General features: G+C 35.9%; 1 protein-coding gene across 2 annotated transcripts in view; it reads left to right on the forward strand.

The window, feature by feature from the left end:
• The window catches only part of CNTN1 (contactin 1), a 359,923-nt gene that overhangs the window by 280,563 nt on the left and 58,937 nt on the right, over window positions 1-20,423 (forward strand). For both annotated transcript variants that reach the window (XM_078075892.1, XM_078075891.1), the window contains 2 exons: window positions 8,115-8,264; window positions 17,180-17,250. In XM_078075892.1, the coding sequence (XP_077932018.1) occupies window positions 8,115-8,264; window positions 17,180-17,250 (221 nt within the window). The remainder of the gene's footprint in view (window positions 1-8,114; window positions 8,265-17,179; window positions 17,251-20,423) is intronic.

The raw sequence follows: 20,423 nt of genomic DNA on the forward strand, positions 1-20,423 counted from the left end.
TTTTATTGTTATGTTAATCACCATACATTACATCATTAGTTTTTGATGTAGTGTTCCATGATTCATTGTTTGTGCATAACACCCAGTGCTCCATGCAGAACGTGCCCTCTTTAATACCCATCACCAGGCTAACCCATCCTCCCACCCCCCTCCCCTCTAGAACCCTCTGTTTTTCAGAGTCCATTGTCCGTCTCTCATGGTTCGTCTCCCCCTCCGATTCCCCCCCTTCATTCTTCCCCTCGAGCTATCTTCTTTTTTTTTTTCTTAACATATATTGCATTATTTGTTTCAGAGGTACAGATCTGTGATTCAACAGTCTTACACAATTCACAGCGCTCACCATAGCACATACCCTCCCCAATGTCTATCACCCAGCCACCCCATCCCTCCCACCCACCCCCCCTGGAGCATATGGCAGGGGAGAGATGTCCAGGTGGGAGATGTCACCGGCTGGCACTATGGGATAGCAGTGGGAATGGAGAGGAGTGGGTGAGTTTGAAATATATTTTTGAAGGCAAAACAGAACTTTCTAACAAATCAAGTATGGAGATTTGAGGGAAAGGGCAGAATTGAGGATGATTCATGGGATTTTGGCTCTAGCATCTGGGTAGAAGATAGAAGCACTTACTGGAGAAAGAAGAGAGATTAAGTGCAAGTGAGGACTTTGTTCCATTTTGGAATGGGTTCTCCATTTTTTTATGTACAACTGAATTTCCGTCTAGTATCATTTTCCTAAGAATTTTTTAAATATTTCTGAGTGTGCAGGTTGCTGGAGTCAAAGACTTCAGCCGTAGTACATTAGAAAATTTCTTTCATTTCATATTTGTGATAATTTTTTGAATGTAAGTTCTAAGTTGTTTTTGAGCATTTTTAAAAATATTATTTCTTCATCTTTTTGCCTTCATTGTTTGTGATAAGAAGTCAACTATTGTTTTTACTTTATATTCCTATATTTATTTAATGTGTCCATTATCTCTAGCTGCTTTCAAGATTTCTTTTCCTTTTTGCTTTTCAGCTTGATGAAAATATATTTATCCTGATGAGGGTTTCCTGGCAACTTGGACCTTTGGGTTGATATCTTCCCCAACTTTGGAAATTCTCTGCCATTATATCTTCCAGTATTTCTTCTGTCTCATTCTCTCTTTCTCTTCTTGGTCTCTATTGCCATGTATGTTAGATTGTTTGATGTGTTCCATGGATCATGGATGTATGTTTGTGTGTATTTCTGTTTAGATAGTATCTAATGATTTGTTTTCACTTCCATAGATTCTTTCCTCCGCTACATTCAGTTTGCTGAAAATCTCATTAAAATGATTTTGATTTTGTATTTCTTTCTATTTCCAGGATTTTTTTTTTTTGTTTTAGCATTAAGCTCCTTTTAGTATTATTTACATAGTATTCCATAGAAATTTCTTATTTGTTTATACAAGTTGTGCATCTTTACCATTTGATACTTACACATATTTATAGTAGTTATTCTATCATCCCTGTCTGATCATTTAACACCTGGGCCATCTTTAAGTTTGGCTCTGTTGATTTTTTTTCCTTTGTTAAAAACAAATCACATTTCTTTGTTTTCTCATGTCATGATAATTTTTTTTATATCCCAACATTGTGTAAAAAAGACTAGTAGAGCCTAAAGTAAATATTACTTATGCCCAGGAAAATGCATGTCATTTTTTCAAAATTGTCATTTTGTCAATATAATTTGTAGTTGAGGTGCTCTGAGCTTTGCAGTTGGATTCAGTTCAGTAGAGGCCAAGCAAATTTGAGTGTAAAATCAAAATCCTCTCACATCTGAATGTTTTCCAGCCTTACCATCAGACTTCAGTTTGCTCTTCTAGCCTGGCTCTCAGGAAGGGTTCTTTCAGCTTCCCTTCTTTTGCCCCAGACAGCTATTTTCTGATAACTAGTCTAAAATCTGGAGTTCCTGAGGGTGGGAGAAGTTCTCAGTTCTCCTGTGTTCAGTCAGACTTCAGCAGACCCAAAGCACTAGTCTTTCTCTGGGGAAGCCGATCTGTCTTCGCTTTCCTGCCACTCACCCAGCCACGCATGGTCACACGCTTATTCAGTAGAAGGCCTGAAGTGCAAGTGGCAGGGTCTCCACTTTCCTGCTTTGCTCTGGGACTTGAGCAGATCTGAGATGTCTGTGCCTCAGAGGGAGGTCTCTCTTGGCTCTCTTGTCCTGCCCCCAGCTTTTTTGAGTACTCTTGGTGAAGTCCTACAAAAAGAATTGGCTAATGGGTACAGAAGCTCCTTGATTTGGAGGCTTCTGGGGATTCAATACAGTCATTCCAACCTACACTTTGTCTTTAAATATCTTGAAAAGTTAAACTGTTTTCTTCTTATGAACATTAATGACTATGTCCTCCTCTCCCCATTGCTCTACCTATGATGACTTTAGTTCATTAGACTTCTTCACAAACTCAGCTCTCTGATAGGCTCTGAAAAATGATTATTTTGTAGATTGTCTTACCTGTTCTTTTTGTTAGTTATGTAAGTAAAGTTCTCTTGTGTCAGTATCCTAACTGGTTTTTTCAATAAATGCAGTCATGTAGTCTTTATTTCTAGCGTTGTCCACTAAAAATGGAAGGTGCAGGACTAAACTCAATTTTATGAAGGTAATTATTTAAGGTGTTCAGTAAATATTTTTCAAAGATATAAAGTTTCAGCAGTAGAAGGATTACATTTAGAATAAGGAGATGAAAGAATAGACTATTTATCTTTAAAACAATCTACTGTAAATATTACTTCTCTTGGACTTTCTAGGGGATAGGCAGCAGAAATATGATGCCATTCTCAGGATTCTACAAGATACATAGATAACATTTAGAATGTTGTGTTTGATTCTATGCTGCTACTTAGAGAAGAAAAATTATAGAATATTGTTGGTGATGGGGTGTATGTATGGAAGTGGGTTGAACAAAAAGAGGCCTAGAAACCATGCTATGAGATCAACTGAGAGACCCAACCTGGGATATGATCTCTAAAACGAAGAAGAAAAATGTTTTTAGATTTAAAATTCTGTCATGTGGAAGCCTAGAATTATAAATTAACATCCTAGCACAAAAATGTTTCTCTGAACTTTAGATTATTTCCTTAGAATAGTCATTTTAAAATTAAATTATTTAGCGTAAACATGCTTAAACCCGTGAGCTATACTAAAAAATTGCCCTGTAGAAAGGTAGAAACAATTTTTATTCCTGCCACCAGTCTATGAGTATCTCGTCTACCATATTTTACTTATTACTTAGTATTTTTTAATTCTTTGCCACATTGATAGGTTAAAAAACTGGAAAAAAAAAAAACCCACTATGCTCATTGTAGAGTACTTACTTCTTAGAATTTACTATTCTCTTTTTTGCCTTTCTGTAGCTTCAGTTTTTGTTGTTCTTATTTCAAATATGGATTTCTGGTTTTTTATGAGGCTACATTCAAATTTTCCTTAAAGAAGAATCAATGAATCATATCTTCTGGGATGCCAGAGCACAGTTTGCTTCTCTTTTGCTGCAGAGAACTTTGCCAAATCTATGGCATCTGGCCAAGTTCTGCCAGAAGCCCTGTGAGTTGGGTCTAGAGATGCTAAGGTAACACAGAGCCAGTGAGATGCTTTTAAATGCCCTTTTCCCTTCTCAAACACAGACCTGCCTTATCAGTTAGAAGCTCTGAGTGGGTTCTGGATAATTTCAAGTACTTGGATTTTGGATTGAGAGGGAAGAAGCTAAAGGTCTTGGTTGTATTTAAATCCTAAGGAAATACCAGGATTCACTAGACAACTTCAAAGAATCTAGAACAGGTGGGATAACACTACCTACAGTTTTTCTTGAAACAATTTTTTCTTTTTAGTCCTGAGGTCATCCTGGCTATTTCTGAAGCTTTTCAAACAGCTAGTCCATGTGGTCTGAAGGCAGAGTGTCATTAACATGGCTGCCAGGCAACTAAAGCAGTATGAATTATTGGCCTTAAGATACCCATGAGGCTTGCTTCTCTTTTCCTCCAAAGAGTAGTTAGAATCATTTTATTCTGAGCCTTATGGACTCAAAGTATTTGCAAATAAATCTATGGATTACTGTTTATGGTTGGTTGTTAAAATAAGATCTTCTCAAGAGGGTCTTTTGACCTGAGTGTTTAAAGTAAGGAGTATGTCTCCTGCTCTATATCCCTTTGATTGAGATTTACACTCACAAGTAAAGCCAACATTTAAATAACCATCAGGTTAATACTCAATATGTTTTGTTTTGTTTTGTTTTTACAGAGAGAAGCTTCTGACAGGCATTATACAGTTAAGATCTGATATTTCCATATTGAAATTATCTGTAGAAAAAAATGGCCTAGGTCCAAACTGACCCACTTAAAACTCAGGAACTTGTGACCCCAGTCCTGATTTCTAGCACTTGCCTCTGTTGTGCAAAGTACTCTCCTCTCTTTCTGACTCTAGGAATAATAAACGGATTGTAAAGAACTTGGCTGAAGAGGGGGGACACGAAGTCCCTCTGCTCCTGACTGTTCTCCATTTGGCTTGGGCATGAATCTGCTTCCAAAGCAAAGCTGAACTCTGCTCCCAAACTCTCTATGTAGGTGGTTTTAGAAAAATAAAATATATCCAATAGTTCCTCCCAGGACTGAAGGAGTAGGGGGAAGATGGCATGGGGTAAAAATCCATTTATAAGGATATTTAAGGCCCAAATAAAACAAACAAAAATGTATAATAGAGGTAGAACAGAAGCAGTGGGGGAGAAAGGATCAACTCACAGTTAGAGTAGGAAAGGGATTAAGTGGATTGAGACAAGGTGTATTTTCTGATAAGATAATTTATGGGCTGAATATAGGCATAAGAGCCATAGAGTGTTGGCTATTTTGTGGTGGGGCAAGGTAAAGGAATGCCCTCTTTGTCTTTCACCAGTAGCCTATATGATTCAGAGATTGTTAGTAATCAATCAGTAAAGTGATTGTTATACACAAGGCTGTACTTCTTGCATTGAGACATTGTCTACTCTAAATAAGCATAACTTTTGTATTTATACATTATTTATATTTGTTACAAATATTTAATAAGTAGTACTATTTGCAAAACACTATGCTAGGTATACTAGGCCCAGAGAAGTTCCAAAATAAGAAGTAGAAGAAACATGTGTATGTCCACAAATGAACAAACAAGAAATATTTTTAGTGTGGGATGCCTGCATCGAGATTGGAGCTGGGCAACAGTAAAAGAGAAAGCAAGCTTTAAATCTTGTTCTCATTATGTGGTGTTCAAATGTCCTGCCTCAATCTGGAGGAAAGAAAACAGGCCAGATAGAAGAGCCACTTCTAATTCTAGATACATTTTTCTAAAATGAAAATGTTAGTCATTTTTTTTGCTAAGTTATTCCTACTTCTTACATAGATGGTTTTCTTTAAGGGGTATTATAAATATATACCAAAACATGTTTGTTTTGGATATTTACATTCTCATAAGTTCTGATGTTAATGTATATTAAGAGGAATGATTATAATTGGTTTTATTCTAAAAAGAGCGCTTTTCATGCCTTTAGCAATCCTGGTAGAGAATGTTATCCTTAACTTACAGGTATCAAATTATTTCCTAACTATTCAGAAGGTACGTTCTAGAAGTCCATCTCTCTACCATCCACTTCTTGTTTCCCCTTCTGAGAGAGTTGTTTGCATCCCTGAGCCAATGGTTTCTTACTGGAATTTACCTAATGGTAGTGACTCCAAGGCTTTTTGCTTATTCTTCCTTTCTTCATCTCAGTCATTAAAATCAAGGGACTGACAACCTCACCTGCAATCCAAAGCCCACCACAAAAGGAGCCCCGTTGACTTTTCCTTCTTTACCTTTCATCATTCCTCCAAATATTTTCTGTGGTCAGTTAATGATTTTCTAGTCTTTGAACATACACCTGATCTTCCATTTATTTGGGGGTATTTTCCTACTGGATCCTCACATGTGCTCAAAAATCAATCTATCAGCTGCAGCTTCTACTGCACACCCATCTGGTTCTTCTTGTTTTGACCCAACCTACACTTGCCCATATCTGTTGACTGCCTAGCTACTTGAAAAAGCCTGGGGTAGCCTTGACCATCATGAGAATACCATACCCTTGTCAAGAGAGTGCTTGACTTGTTGGAGTGCTTCCAACATTTCCATTCTTCAGGCATTTAAATGATGCTGGGATTTTGCAGCATAGGAAAGAGAGGAGAGATTGGACTACCTCCTTGAGCCTTCTACTGTATGTTTTTACTTAGGCCTCCAAACTTATAAGATCACAAACTCATAAATAGTTTCATCAACTTCTGATTTTAAAACCCTATATTAGTTTCCTAGGGCTGCTGTAACAAGTTGGTTGCTTAAGACAACAGAAATTTAGTCTCTCATAGTTCTGGAGGCCAGAATCCAGAATCAAGATGTTGGCAAGTCTGCACCCTCTCCAAAGGCTGTAGGGAACAATTCATTCCTTACCTCTCCCAGCTTATGGTGGCTCCAGATATTCCTTGGCTTGTGACCACAACACTTCAACTTCTGCCTCTGTGGTCACATTGCAGCTTCCTGTTCTACGTATTTCTCCCCTCTGTGTTTCTCTTATAAGGACACTTGTCACTGGATTTAGGGCTCATCTAGATAATCCAGCATGATCTTAACCCAAGATCTTTAACATAATTCCAGTCTTAAACTTAGAAGTTTATACAAAAGCTATTTTTTCCAATAAGTTGCATTCACAGGTTCTAGTAATTTGGGCATAGATAAAACTTTTTGGTAGGCACAATTCAACCCATTATTATAAAAGCTCATCTTCTCATAGGAGGCTCAAAATTATTTGAAGGTCTCTAGAAGGGAAGAGGGACCACCCTACCCAGTGTCACAACATCCAGCTGTATTTTTCCCCTTTCTTTACGAAGAGCCCTTTACAAACTAAAACTTCACCTTCCTTCCTCCAACTACCTAAAAGAAGTCCCTTGGTATATGAAGTAAGGCAAATTCTGATTTGGTGTGAGGGAAGGGTGGAAAAAATAGGAAATAGGCAGAATCAAAACATGAGAAGGTAAAGCCTAACTTTTAATCAGAAAGTAAAAAATATATGTCGAATGTAGAGAACAAGTTCATAACAAAATAAGAGAAAAGATGGCAAAATTTGTGTCCAGGAGAGTTAAAATTGTGGTAGGGTGAGGCATGGCATGGTGTGAGCCACACAGGTATTTGTTCAAAGGCAGAAACTGGACACTAGGACCGTTAGCATTTATTGTGGAGACGGGTACAGCACCTTGAAAAGCTAGATATTCATGGTCTGCATTGACAGAAAAAAATTCCCTAAATGAGATGATGAGTCATAGACAAGCCTGAAGGAAAAAATTTTCCAAATAAGTGATGTGCAAGTATTTACACGCATATGTATGTGTAGATTAGTTATTAAAAACACATGTGGAAATATTTTAAGAGAGCTTAAAATACTGGATAGTTCTGCCTTCGTTGTATGTTTTATCATATCTCAATGCAATAAGCAATCTTGGATCATATCCTACCTATAATTTGTAATCTTTTTATTACTTAGAAGCATGAATTATGAGAAGTACTTAATAAATCTTAATAAACTATCATAACATTTATTATCATTGCCCCAAATAATTTGGGTAAAAATGTACAAAACCAACTAAAAAAGGGTATAAACATATAGGTACACTAGTAATAAATCATTCACTACCCATATGCAACATCAGTGGCAGTCCATAAAATTTTTAAGTGCCCCAATTATACACTTGCCTCAGTGTCTTTCTAGATTCTACCTTGAGAATATAGCTTCTTGCTATTCAAGGTGGAGCCCGGGGATTAGCAGCAAAAGCATGACCTGGGAGCTTGATAGAAGTGTAGAATTTCACTCTCTGACCTTAGGTTTATGAAATAGATGATTCATATGCATATCACTTTTTCTAGTTTATTATTTATTTATGGTCTCTCTGCTTACTCCCTTGAACTTAACATTTTGTCATTTCTAGTTTGTATTTTTATTTCAACTCAATGGAATATGTGCCATTTTCTCAAAATAATAAAATAAAAATGGGGGATTATAAAATTGATGTTATCCAACTAATATTCTCTGTTTAATATTCATTTTGTTTAGATCCCCCAATCATTGAAGGAAATATGGAGGCAGCAAGAGCAGTGGATTTAATCCCATGGATGGAGTACGAATTTCGTGTGGTAGCAACCAATACTTTGGGTATAGGAGAACCCAGTATACCATCAAACAAAATTAAAACAGATGGTGCTGGTATGTTGAAGAAACTTTTTAAAATTTAAAAGGTTTATAAATACAGTGCCACTTTAATATATAGCTGAATGTATTTCGAAATAAATAATGCTCTGAGGTAAGTGATTCATCTAAAAAATGTGTATATGTATTTCACACAGGTGTGTGTACTCTGTGTCAAGACAGTCAAAAATTAAAAAAAAAAAGGAAATATGAAGTTTAAGAATATTTTTACATAATTAATATAAGGAAAGAGGTAAATAGAAATCACTACATATTCCACTAGGGACCCCTAAAATGAAGTTGGTATTTAGAATATAAACTTTCATGTAAATTCTGAATCTTAACCAGGCAGATTCTTAATTAAGCAGATCCTGTGATTTAGAAGGTTCACAATTTTGCATGTTACTCAAAGATGTTTATAACTGAGTGGCCGTGGGCTATGGTCAGGGAGGATAAGTTGAGTAGGGAGTAGAGAGAATGGGATGAGAACTTCTCAGATCTATACCACTTGGGGAGTCATAGCATTTCTGAGTAATAGCTGTAATGTGTTCTTTTAATATGAGGTGGGACTCTAAATATGCTCTTTTATCACTGCTCAGCCTTGGATGTTCTTCCAGTTTAGATTCACATTTTTATGCTAAATACCAAGTCCATTTAAATAGTCTTTAGTAGGAGAAGTACTCAGCTCTATTTTCCTTTTCCCCTGCATTACCAAGCAAAAATATTGTTCTGATTCTAATAATAGCTCTTTTTTATTATTCCTTGTCTACGAAAAAGAAAATGTTTTGTAGGATTTCTGAGTTTATTTTTATTATGCCTTGCCAAAGTTCAGTGCTTTATTTGGGAGAAAAGATTTTAAAAGGATGACAGACTGCTGTTAAAATTCTGCTATGATATCTTCATATCACTAATCCACATTTCTGGCTTCTTCAATTTCTTGGGCTAACCTCTAAATAGAATGATGAACTATAATTTCTTAGTTTTTAAAGCCAAGTTATTCACAGAACTGCCATCAATAAACTCTCTTAAAGTTCCATGTAGTTTACTGCATTATTTACCAGATACAAATGATGATTCTGTAATAAAGGGAGAAAATAAACCCTGAAGTACTGATCACAGTACTGATTCACACATATTTCAGTTAATTCCTATAATAATATTTTAAAGTAGGTAATACAATTCAATGCTCATTAATGGGCAGTAGACTCACAGACAGTAAATAGTGTTGAGTGAATGTAACTACTTGCAAGACTCGGTTCAAATCCAGATCTGTTTGACACTTCTCATATATTGAGCTTTCTCTCTTACAAGTGGTATCTCAAGCAGGACTCTCGAAATGCCTATTTATATAAAAGTTTATTAGTGTTCTAGTAGAAGTTTAGATTTCATCCTTAAATATGGAACTAGATATGACTAAATAATAATTTTTTTTTTGTTTTGGTATATCCACCCACGAAATAAACACAACTGTTACTTTTTTCTCACCTCATAGAAATCTCATTAGGATAGGGAGGTAACATAAGTTGAAGCTTTGCAGAACACAGATACCAGATAGCCAGGATTCTTGTGTTTGGTTTTTATTATTAGTCCCTAGAGCCACTTATGTTTTTTTTTTAATTTTTTTTAAAGTTTTTATTTATTTATTTGACAGAGAGAGACACAGTGAGAGAGGGAACACAAGCAGAGGGAGTGGGAGAGGGAGAAGCAGGCTTCCCGCGGAGCAGGGAGCCCGAAGCGGGACTCGATCCCAGGATCCCAGGGGGGAGGGTGTGAGCCGAAGGCAGACACTTAACGACTGAGCCACCCAGGCGCCCCCACTTATGTTTTAAATAGAAACTTCAGTATGATGGACTGAACACAGTTGCCCTTTCTTGAAAGACAAAAATAAAAAGGAACACAGGCGTGATCTGACTGGTGGTTTTAACCACATAATTTCATGCTGAGAGATCTTGCACTTGATTTAACAAGTATTCATTTTCAAAATAAAATTGCAAAAATAAAATTAAATGATTAAATTTATGCCTAAGTAAACTTATTTCAGTTATAATTTTTTAACTTTTTTAACTAATTTTTAAAAAAATTATAACTGAAATATAGGTCTTTTTTATTTTTATTTTTTAAAGATTTTATTCATTTATTCATGAGAGACAGAGAGAGAGAGAGGCAGAGGGAGAATCAGTCTCCCTGCAGAACAGGGAGCCCAATGTGGGACTCGAGATCATTACCAGTGCCGACCGAAGTCAGACACTTAACCGACTGAGCCACCCAGGCGCCCTATAGGCTCTTTTTAAATCTCATTGAGCTTGATTAACTTTCCATTATTTCTTAACTAACATGATATAGAACTAAAACTTAATCTGAACACATTTTTTGAAGTACAGAATTCTTCGTAGGAGAGGGAGGATACTTTCTCTGGCATTGGTGATAGATGTATACCTTCCCCTCTCCTAGGAATTCTGATACAAACAATATCAATTATTTAATCTCAGAAAGTGACTGATCTGGTATACATAGCTTGATCATCTGGAAAGAATTATTTCAAGATCTTTTTTTTTTTTAATCTCAAAGTAGAAATGATTAAATATGTTTTCAGGAATAACAACAAAAAGTGTCTAAGAGAAAGATTCAATCTGATTTTTGAATCTCAGCCTATGAATATAATTTATATTTAATATCATATTTAGAAAATCAGGATCCTTTTGATATACTTATCACCAACAGTTTGTATGTAACTGTGAAGACTTTTCAACCTCAGGGTCTTCTTACCCTTAGAAATGCTGGGAAAAACTTGTTTTTTGTTGGATTGTTTCTTTCAACCAACAAATTTTTGGCATCACCTTTCTTAAGCATTGCCTTTTACATTGTATTTGCTCAAATGGTATTTTGTAAATGAATTAATTCTCTAGTGTGCTTAGAAAATAACTTCCTTTGAGAGCCTTCAGAGCCAAAACAAACAGACCTACAAAGTGATAACAGTCTTGGTCCCAATGCAAGGTACAGCCCTCTAGTGATATAATGAGATGATTCATTCATTTCTATTGTGAAAAAATAACTCCTATAACCTCTAACACATTCATTAATCTTTCATAAGAAAAACTGTAGGGTCTTATATTAATCAACTTTTATAGCTACCAGCATTTCAGCCCCTGCTATATATTATGACACGGTGCTAAGCTTTCTATTTGCATTGCTCCACTTAATTCCCACAATAACTTCATGAAACTGGTATTGTTATCTCTAATTTTACAGACAAGGAAGTTAAGATTACAGCCTAGCTAATGTGAAGCAGAGCTGGGATTCAAATCCAAGACTTTCTAATTCTAAAAGCTCTGCTCCTAAAACACTTTCTAAAAGGACTGTATTGAAGTTGAGAACACTATTTCAGTAAAATTTTGGTGCCATCTTTTAAAACCTTGGATTAGAGGCAGATCATTTAACTTCTCTGAGCCTTAGTTTTCTCATTTCTAAATGGAAATCATTTATTCTATGATATTATTTTTTATGATTAAAAAATGTAAGGAGAGTAGTTAGTACTATCTAGTGCATAATATTTGCTGAATAAAATTTCTTTATGATTCTTCTAATTCTCATTTTAAACTTTAATATGCTTATAAGAAAATATTGTCTACTCTGTAATTGATCACCTCATTTGGCAATATATTTCCATTTTTTTTATAAGCCTAGAGAATCGTAATTTCATGTAATTTCTAATCATCTTAGAGGAAGAATTTTATATATTTACTCTAATAAAATTCAACAGAATATCTCTAAATGTTGTTTTTCTTTTCATCCTGCTTTTTGAAAATTTAATATGCATAAAATTAGACACTTACATTGTTCATTCTTACAAAAAAATAAAAATACTTTTTCAAAACAAGGGGATGTTTGTCTTGTCATGTACCATTATAACAACTCTGTAAGAGATGCCAGCATATGTTATGTGGGATAAAGCCTGGTTCCCATTTGATGGAAAGGTTGCCCCTGCACCTCATTATGCTGATTGAAAGACACAACATTATCTAATGCAGCACATGCCCTTATCTGTCCAATTACTTAATGTTAAGATCGCATTGCACAGTTGCATATATCCTTTGGATTCAGACAAGTGCATTATAAAATGGATGGTCCCAAATGAAGAATTAGAAAATGTGTTTGTAATTCATTGTAGCCCATTTAATTTTGACTGTAAGAAAGAGATAACAAAAGCATCCTTCAAAGTAATGTGTCATTATAAGACATACCCCCATAGCTAATGGATCTGCAGGTGCACTTGGTGAGTTGATATCCTAAAATGGTGCATTTGGGTTTGTTTTGAAAGCTTTGGCATTTATTGACGCAGGTTTAACCTAAGAAGGAAAAGAGAAAAAAAAAAATGATACAAGAATCGGCACTTTCATCCTTTGTATAGAGCTTTAATTTCCTTTCTAATGAAGCTATTCTGCTCTTTTATTTAGTTTTATTTTTAGTTTTTTAAATTATATTTGATAAAGGTGAGAAATGGTGCTAAGAGCGTATTTTGTAGCTAGCAAGGTACTGTTAAATTTAGTTGCTATCATTAGTAATAAAAGAGATCAATCTTTTTTTAAAGTAGCAAAAAGTATAGATTTTTCAGCCGCGAGGAGGCCTGTGTTAAAGCTATGGCTTCTCTACGTGTGAACAGTGTGACCTGGCTAGCTCAGTAACTTCTTTTGGGATTCATTTGCCTCACCTGTCAAAAGAGGATAAAGCTACTTCTCTGTATACTTCTTTCAAAGTGCTGATCTGAGTATCCAGTTAGGTGTGGTACATAAAAATCATTTCTATGTTCTAGATGAGTCTTTTATTAAGCTGGGCTTCTTCATTCATTCAGCAAACTTTCACAAATTAGGGATATTTAACACATTGAATTAAAACTGGTTGTACATATTTACTTGTTGCTATATTAAAGAAAATGCATCTTTAGGCCTGGAATCAGATTCCATTTATGTTGTGATCTTTAGTGGCTACAAAATTATTTGTAGAAGGAAAAGGGAGGAACAAGAAGGGTAATACGGTGGCTCTGGCAGTTGGAAGTTAATAGAGGAGGATGAAAAGAGAAGCAGCTATCAAAGCCACAGTGATATTTGCACATTATGATTTAGAAGAACCCATTATCAATTGTAATTTGTTTTATTTGAAAATAAATTTCACATGTGCCTTAGATACTTTTGTTTTTAATACACTGAGAGGGAGACACTAGGAAGTTTTAATTCTTTTCCTTAATTTAAACAAATAGTGTGTGTTTGGTTTGAGTTCTTCATAATAATTCTACTGTGCATTATGATTACTTCAGTTTGTAGCAGTCTTTTCTGTCAGCATTTCCTCAGATGACTTATTCTTAGATTATCATTCTGTTGAGCAGTTAACAGATTTACTCTACCACCCGTTTAAAATTCCTGTTTAAGATCAAAGCATAGATTAATAAACAGGCCTACAATTTCAGCTTGATAAGAGCCTAAGACGTTAATATTTTTATGAACAATCTCGGACCCTGTATTGTTTTTACCTACTATGGAAAGAACATCAGTGTAACATGGTAGATGCATCAGGAATGTTACCAGTCTGTTCCCGCAGCAGAACAGGAGACCATAAGGGTTACAAACATCTCCTCTCATCTGAATATCCAAGTATTCTGCAGTTCATTTGATTTTGCTAACAGCTAATCAGAAAGAATATATATTTAAAAATAGAATAAAAGCAGATGTAAGATGTTAATCTATACTTTAATTCCTTTGGTATTCTAGATTCTAGAGCATTACGTTTATAACCATTTGAATCTCTTCCTAAAAATTTGGTTTTAAATCACAATGAAATTTTGATGCAAATTAAAATGGAAAGTTACATTCATGGTAACTTTATTTCTGTAAAAATGGCTCTACAAGTTAAGTAATAATTAACAAGAACTAAGTAGTCAACAGTTTATTTTGGGTCAGGGGCCTGTCTTCAAATACTCCATGATATTCACAGTTTAGGATTTGTTGTAAACCCATTTCTATACTGTTAAATAAAAATCCAAAGCTCAAATAGGTACTTATATGCAAATTACCTAAGCTTTCAAATCTAAAAGTAAAATTGGCTTTGTTTTTATAAACTGAAAGAATAATAGTGACGTTGGCTTAATTTTCTTTTTAAATAATTTTTAGTTCTGTGATCGAAATACAGAAGCACTCTTCTAAACCTCATTAGGGAATCACTTAGACTGAACTCATGGCAGAAGGATAAATATAAAAACTCACTATTTTTAACCTTTCACAGTAAAATAATATATTGTTTATTCATGATTAATTCAATAATTTTGTATTTTTCCTAAATAATTTATTAAAATCTTTTAAATGATTTATAGTTAAAAGAAAGTTTAGTTTGTTCACTGTTAAATTACTTTGGATCCAAAAGTTGAATAAGCTGCCTTGTGCTTAGAGTGATTTACTTCCCTGAAAGGAATCATGATTTGCCCAAGTCTTCCTGTTCATACAAGGCTGAATGCAAATATAGAGCATCTAGGTGCTCAGATTCTTGTCAGATATGTAGGTTATATTTCAATTCCGCCTGTGAAAAAAGGTCCCATAACTGTCAAAGCTACAACTGAACATTCAAAGCTAAATGGAGGACATTAAGTCAATAATTAACCTAAGATACAAAACACTCTATTAAGAGGTACAGTACCTTCATTACTGCCTTTTATTTTAGCATTATGAGCTCAGTGAATAATCTTTGAAGAGCAAGTCAGTCTCGACTTATTGAAGCATGTTAAAAGAGCTTAAAATAAACATTATGAAATGGAAAAAAATTCAATCTAACATAAACATATTCCATTTTTAGCTCTGTTCTAAATAAAGAGGCTAATATTGATTATAATGAAAAGGATAACAGTGACATGTTTTGGCAAATAATATTTGACCTGATGAAAGCAATATTTGATTCAACAAATTACAGTATAATAAATTATTCTAGTTATTTTTGAAATTATTTGCCTGTGACCAAAATACTTGTACTTAGAGTTAAATGCACAAAATTTGATTTATTCATTGATTATAAAACAGCATGTTCTTTGTTTCTTGTTTCTTGTAGCATGTAGAGTTTTAACTTCAGAATATGAGTTATGGGGTTTAAAGGGTTTCCAAGAGTTACTTTAATATCCAGCCTTCAATATGTATTTTATCTAAAGTGCTACAATTATCTTTTAACACCTCTGTGCACTCAATTTTTATTTCTAACACTTATGTGGCAACAGTTGAATAGTAAAATAAAATCTCTCAAATTCATATTAACTCTTAATTGGAAATGGAAATCATCATATGGTTTATAGACATAAAGAAAACCATGCATGTTTTTTTGTTTCTGTGCAATTAATGTACCTTATTCAACAAAGAAATTACTAGGTTAACATAGGAGAGGTTGTGAAGTATTTATCTTTGAATCACAATTATTTGTTGGGTTCTGCAGCTTAGTAAATGGATGCATTGCTTTGAGCACTCTGAGGAAGGCATGGCTATTTCCTATCGGGAAGGATCTGGGGAATCAAGGAATAACTCATCTTTCATATGTTCTTTAAAATGTTAACAGATCTTGGGGCGCCTGGGTGGCTCAGTCGTTAAGCGTCTGCCTTCGGCTCAGGTCATGGTCCCAGGGTCCTGGGATCGAGCCCCACATCGGGCTCCCTGCTCAGCGGGAAGCCTGCTTCTCTCTCTCCCACTCCCCCTGATTGTGTTCCCTCTCTCGCTGTGTCTCTATCAAATAAATAAATAAAATCTTAAAAAAAAAAAAAATGTTAACAGATCTGGGAGTGATATCTCAGACTGAGCCACAACAGTTGTATGTAAAAACACACACCATCCATATAGCTGAGTAGCTGATCTCTAAGTGCCTCCAGTGCAGGACAAACTATGTTTATCTATTGGTACAACTCCAGTTAGATGCAAATCCAATAAGACACAGCATACTATAAGATACAGGATGCAAATCTGATAAGATATAGTGACTATCCTGAAGGACTTTCAGGGAGAGAGAATAACTTGAAGAAAAACAAAGAAGAGGCCATTGGACTTGGCAGTTAGAAGCAATTGTGTGATTTTTGAGAGAGTGATTTCAGTAATATAAAGAAGTAGAAAACAGATTATGGGTTGTTAAAAAGTAGTTATAGAGTGAAGTACAAAAAATAGCCATATACCAGTTCTTCTTTGCTGTTCAGTGACAGGAAAGTGTTTGATGGCATGGAGGGTAAGTGGAAGGCAATATTACAGATAATTTTTAAAGATAGACTGCAGAGTAGAATCCAGTAGAATAACTGAAAACTGAAGGATGATAGAGAAGATAGGAGTGTGGGAGTGTTGGCATCCCTGATGGGGCAAAATTCTAGAAGAGATTTAGGACCTGGAAGTGAGAGTACCAGAAACAATATTAGATTTCTAATATTTCCAGATATTTTGGGGTAACATTATCCAATGTCAGTGGACAGGCACTCTTTAACAGTTATTTATAGGTTAAAGCATAAAATTAATACCACAACAGTAAATTATTAGAAGGTCATAGGGTTGAAAAGTAAAAGCTGTGAAGTATTCTCCCAACAAAGTGGATCTAATCTTTCAAAATCATACTAAATGAAAGGACAAAGGGAAAAAAAAAAAAAGAGAGAGATGTGTGTGGGGGGAGGGCAAATTTGCTTTGTTACCATTACTGAAGAAAACCCACACTTTCCTATGGCACTGAATCAATGTTTGTCTTGGGAGTAAAACACATTATATACATATTACAGTTACTATGAGGCATTGTTGTTATAACTGAGCGGATCATGTGTACAGCTTGTCTTTCCCAGTGAAAGAAAAAATTCATGGTTTTTGTAGTGAATAAGAACTCTAGAACCAGAAAAAAATTACATAACCTAATTTTTCATTGTTTCATTTGTTTGTTTGTTTCAGCACCGAATGTGGCTCCTTCAGATGTAGGAGGTGGCGGGGGGAGCAACAGAGAGCTGACCATAACATGGGTGGTAAGTATTAATAAGTTGTATATATTATAGACTGCTTTACCTACACTTAATCTCAAATCCATTTTGTTTCCTGAAATAAACTGAAACAAAAGACATTGCCCAGGGTGAATTGTTTGTATTTTGTTTTGTTTAAATATACTAAGAAAAATTCTAATACAATTAAGGAAATTATCAACAAGTAGAAGAAACTGTGAGTTCACCAGAGGTTTCAATGTAGGTATTTTTCTCCATTAAGTGAGTATAAAGAGAAATTGAAGTTTAAATGGAAAGTAATCCACTCTTATTCCACATATGGTTGTTATTTACATTCATTTGTTGATTTATATCTTAACTAAGTCAAAAGCTTTCTAGTGAGTGTACATTGACCGCTTTTATTCATGGTCAAGATAGAATCAGAGGCCAAGGACACTGGCTATCTATTTGTTTTCTTTGCATTACCATATCTACTACCTTTTCTTGATTTATAAGAATCACCTGGAGAAAAGTAGGAATTTTGTGGCTTATATAGGAATAATATAAAAATCATTGGTATTATTTTTGGTGAAAGAAATTTTTTACAATGTATTTTAAGTAAAATGTGAATTTCATTTTTTAAAAGAAAATTACAAAGGGTGGGGAGGAGCAAGATGGTGGAGGAGTAGGAGACCTAAATTTCATCCAGTCCCAGGAATTCAGCTAGATAGGGATTAAACCATTCTGAACACCTACGAACTCAACAGGAGATCAAAGAAAAGAATAGCAACAACTCTCTGAACAGAAAAGCGACCACTTTCTGGAAGGTAGGACATGCAGACAAGTGAATCCGAGGTGATATTCGGGAGGATAGATGGCGGGGGAGGGAGCCTCCGTCCGCCGCTTCTGGCAAGTGATAGAGCAGCAGAGCACAAAATCGGAACTTTTAGAAGTCGGCTCCGCTGAGGGACGTCGCTCCAGTGGCTAAGCGGGGGGTGGAACCCTCGCTGGACAGTGTGGTCTCAGGACCATTGGGGTCACAGAAAGACCGGGGCTACCTGAGTGCAGCAGAGCTCCCAGGTATCGGAGCGGGGAAGCCAGCTGCAGAGACGGAGCCAAGGCGCGGGCTCTCAGCTCGGGGTTGCCATAAACCGTGAACCGTGGCACAGTCGGGCCACTGCTTCTCCAGCAGGGACCCAACAAGCGGCAGATCCGGGGAGACTCCCCTTCCTCCCCCGGGAGGAGCGGCATGGGAGCACACCGCAGGGATCTGCTGGGTTTGGAGACTCCACACGGGGTCATGAGCCAGAGATAGAAATGCTCGGTCACAGGCCGGGTGAGCACGGAGTGCGGCTGGAGACAGGCAAGACGGGAGTGATTGACTGCTTTTCTCTGGGGGCACACTGAGGAGTGGGGGCCCGAGCTCTTGGTTCCTCCGGGGCGGAGATTGGGAGGCCGCCATTTTCACTCTCGGCCTCCAAAGCTGTACGGAAAGCTTGCAGGGAACAAAAGCTCCCAAGAGCAAACCTGAGCAGATTACTTAGCCCGGACCGGCAAGGGTGGGGCAATTCTGCCTCTGGCAAAGACATTTGGGAACCATGGCAACAGGCCCCTCCCCCAGAAGATCAGCGAGAACAGTCAGCCAAGACCAAGTTTACCGATCAATGAGAATGGCAGAACTCCAGCGCTAGGGGAATACTGCACATAGAATTCATGGCTTTTTTCCCATGATTCTTTAGTCTTTCAAAGTTAATTTTTTTTTAACTTTCTTTCTCTTTTTTTTTTGAATTTTTCTTTTTCCCTTTTTCAACCAACATCTCATCAATCCCTTTTTTAAAAAATCTTTTTTATTTTTCATTTTTAAAGTCATATTCTATCCCTTCATAGTAGTTAACCTTATTTTTGGTATATATATGTAAGTTGTTCTCTCCTTAAAATTTTGGGATACCGTTTCTTCTAACAGACCAAAATATACCCTAAATCTCTAGTGTATGGCTTTGTTCTAGTCTCCTGCCTGATCACATTCTCTCCCTTTTTTTCTTTTTTTTTTTAAATCCTCTTCTTTCTTTTTTCAACCAACTTCTTATCTTATCAATTCCTTTTATAAAATCTTTTATAATTTTCATGTTTACAGTCATATTCCATCCCTTCATCGTATTAACCCTTATTTTTGTACATATATAAGTTTTTCTTTCTTTAAAATTTTGGGAGGCACTTTCTTCTAACAGACCAAAATATGCCCAAAATCTAGTGTGTGGCACTGATCTATGCACCAGCCTGATCATATATGATCATATTCTGTTTTTTTGTTTGTTTATTTGTTTGTTTATTTTTATCTTTTTCTTTTTTTTTCTTTTTCTTTCTTTCTCTTTCTTTTCTCCTGGTTTCAGGTCACTTCTGATTTGTTTAGTGTATATTTTTCTGGGGTCATTGTTACCCTGTTAGCATTTTGTTCTCTCATTCATCTATTCTCCTCTGGACAAAATGACAAGATGGAAAAAAATCACCTCAAAAAAAAGAACAAGAGGCAGTACCGACTGCCAGGGACTTAATCAATATGGACATTAGTAAGATGTCGGAACTAGAGTTCAGAATGACGATTTTAAAGATACTAGCTGGGCTTGAAAAAAGCATGGAAGATATTAGAGAAATCCTTTCTGGAGAAATAAAAGAACTAAAATCTAACCAAGTCAAAATCAAAAAGGCTATTAATGAGGTGCAATAAAAAATGGAGGCTCTAACTGCTAGGATAAATGAGGCAGAAGAGTGAATTAGTGATACAGAAGACCAAATGATGGAAAATTACGAAGCTGAGAAAAAGAGAGATAACAACTACTGGATCACAAGGGCAGAATTCGAGGGATAAGTGATACCATAAGATGAAACAATATTAGAATAATTGGGATCCCAGAAGAAGAAGGAAGAGAGAGGGGAGCAGAAGGTATATCAGAGCAAATTATAGCAGAGAAGTTCCCTATTTGGTGGAAGGAAACAGGCATCAAAATCCAGGAGGCACAGAGAACCCCCCCTCAAAATCAGTAAAAATAGATCAATAGCCTGACATCTAATAGTAAAACTTACGAGTCTCAGAGACAAAGAGAAAATCCTGAAAGCAGCTCAGGACAAGAGATCTGTAACCTACAATGGTAGAAACATTAGATTGGCAACAGCCCTATCCACAGAGACCTGGCAGGCCAGAAAGGACTGGCATGATATATTCA

Source organism: Halichoerus grypus, chromosome 6 (assembly GCF_964656455.1).
Source record: "Halichoerus grypus chromosome 6, mHalGry1.hap1.1, whole genome shotgun sequence".
Taxonomy (NCBI): domain Eukaryota; kingdom Metazoa; phylum Chordata; class Mammalia; order Carnivora; family Phocidae; genus Halichoerus; species Halichoerus grypus.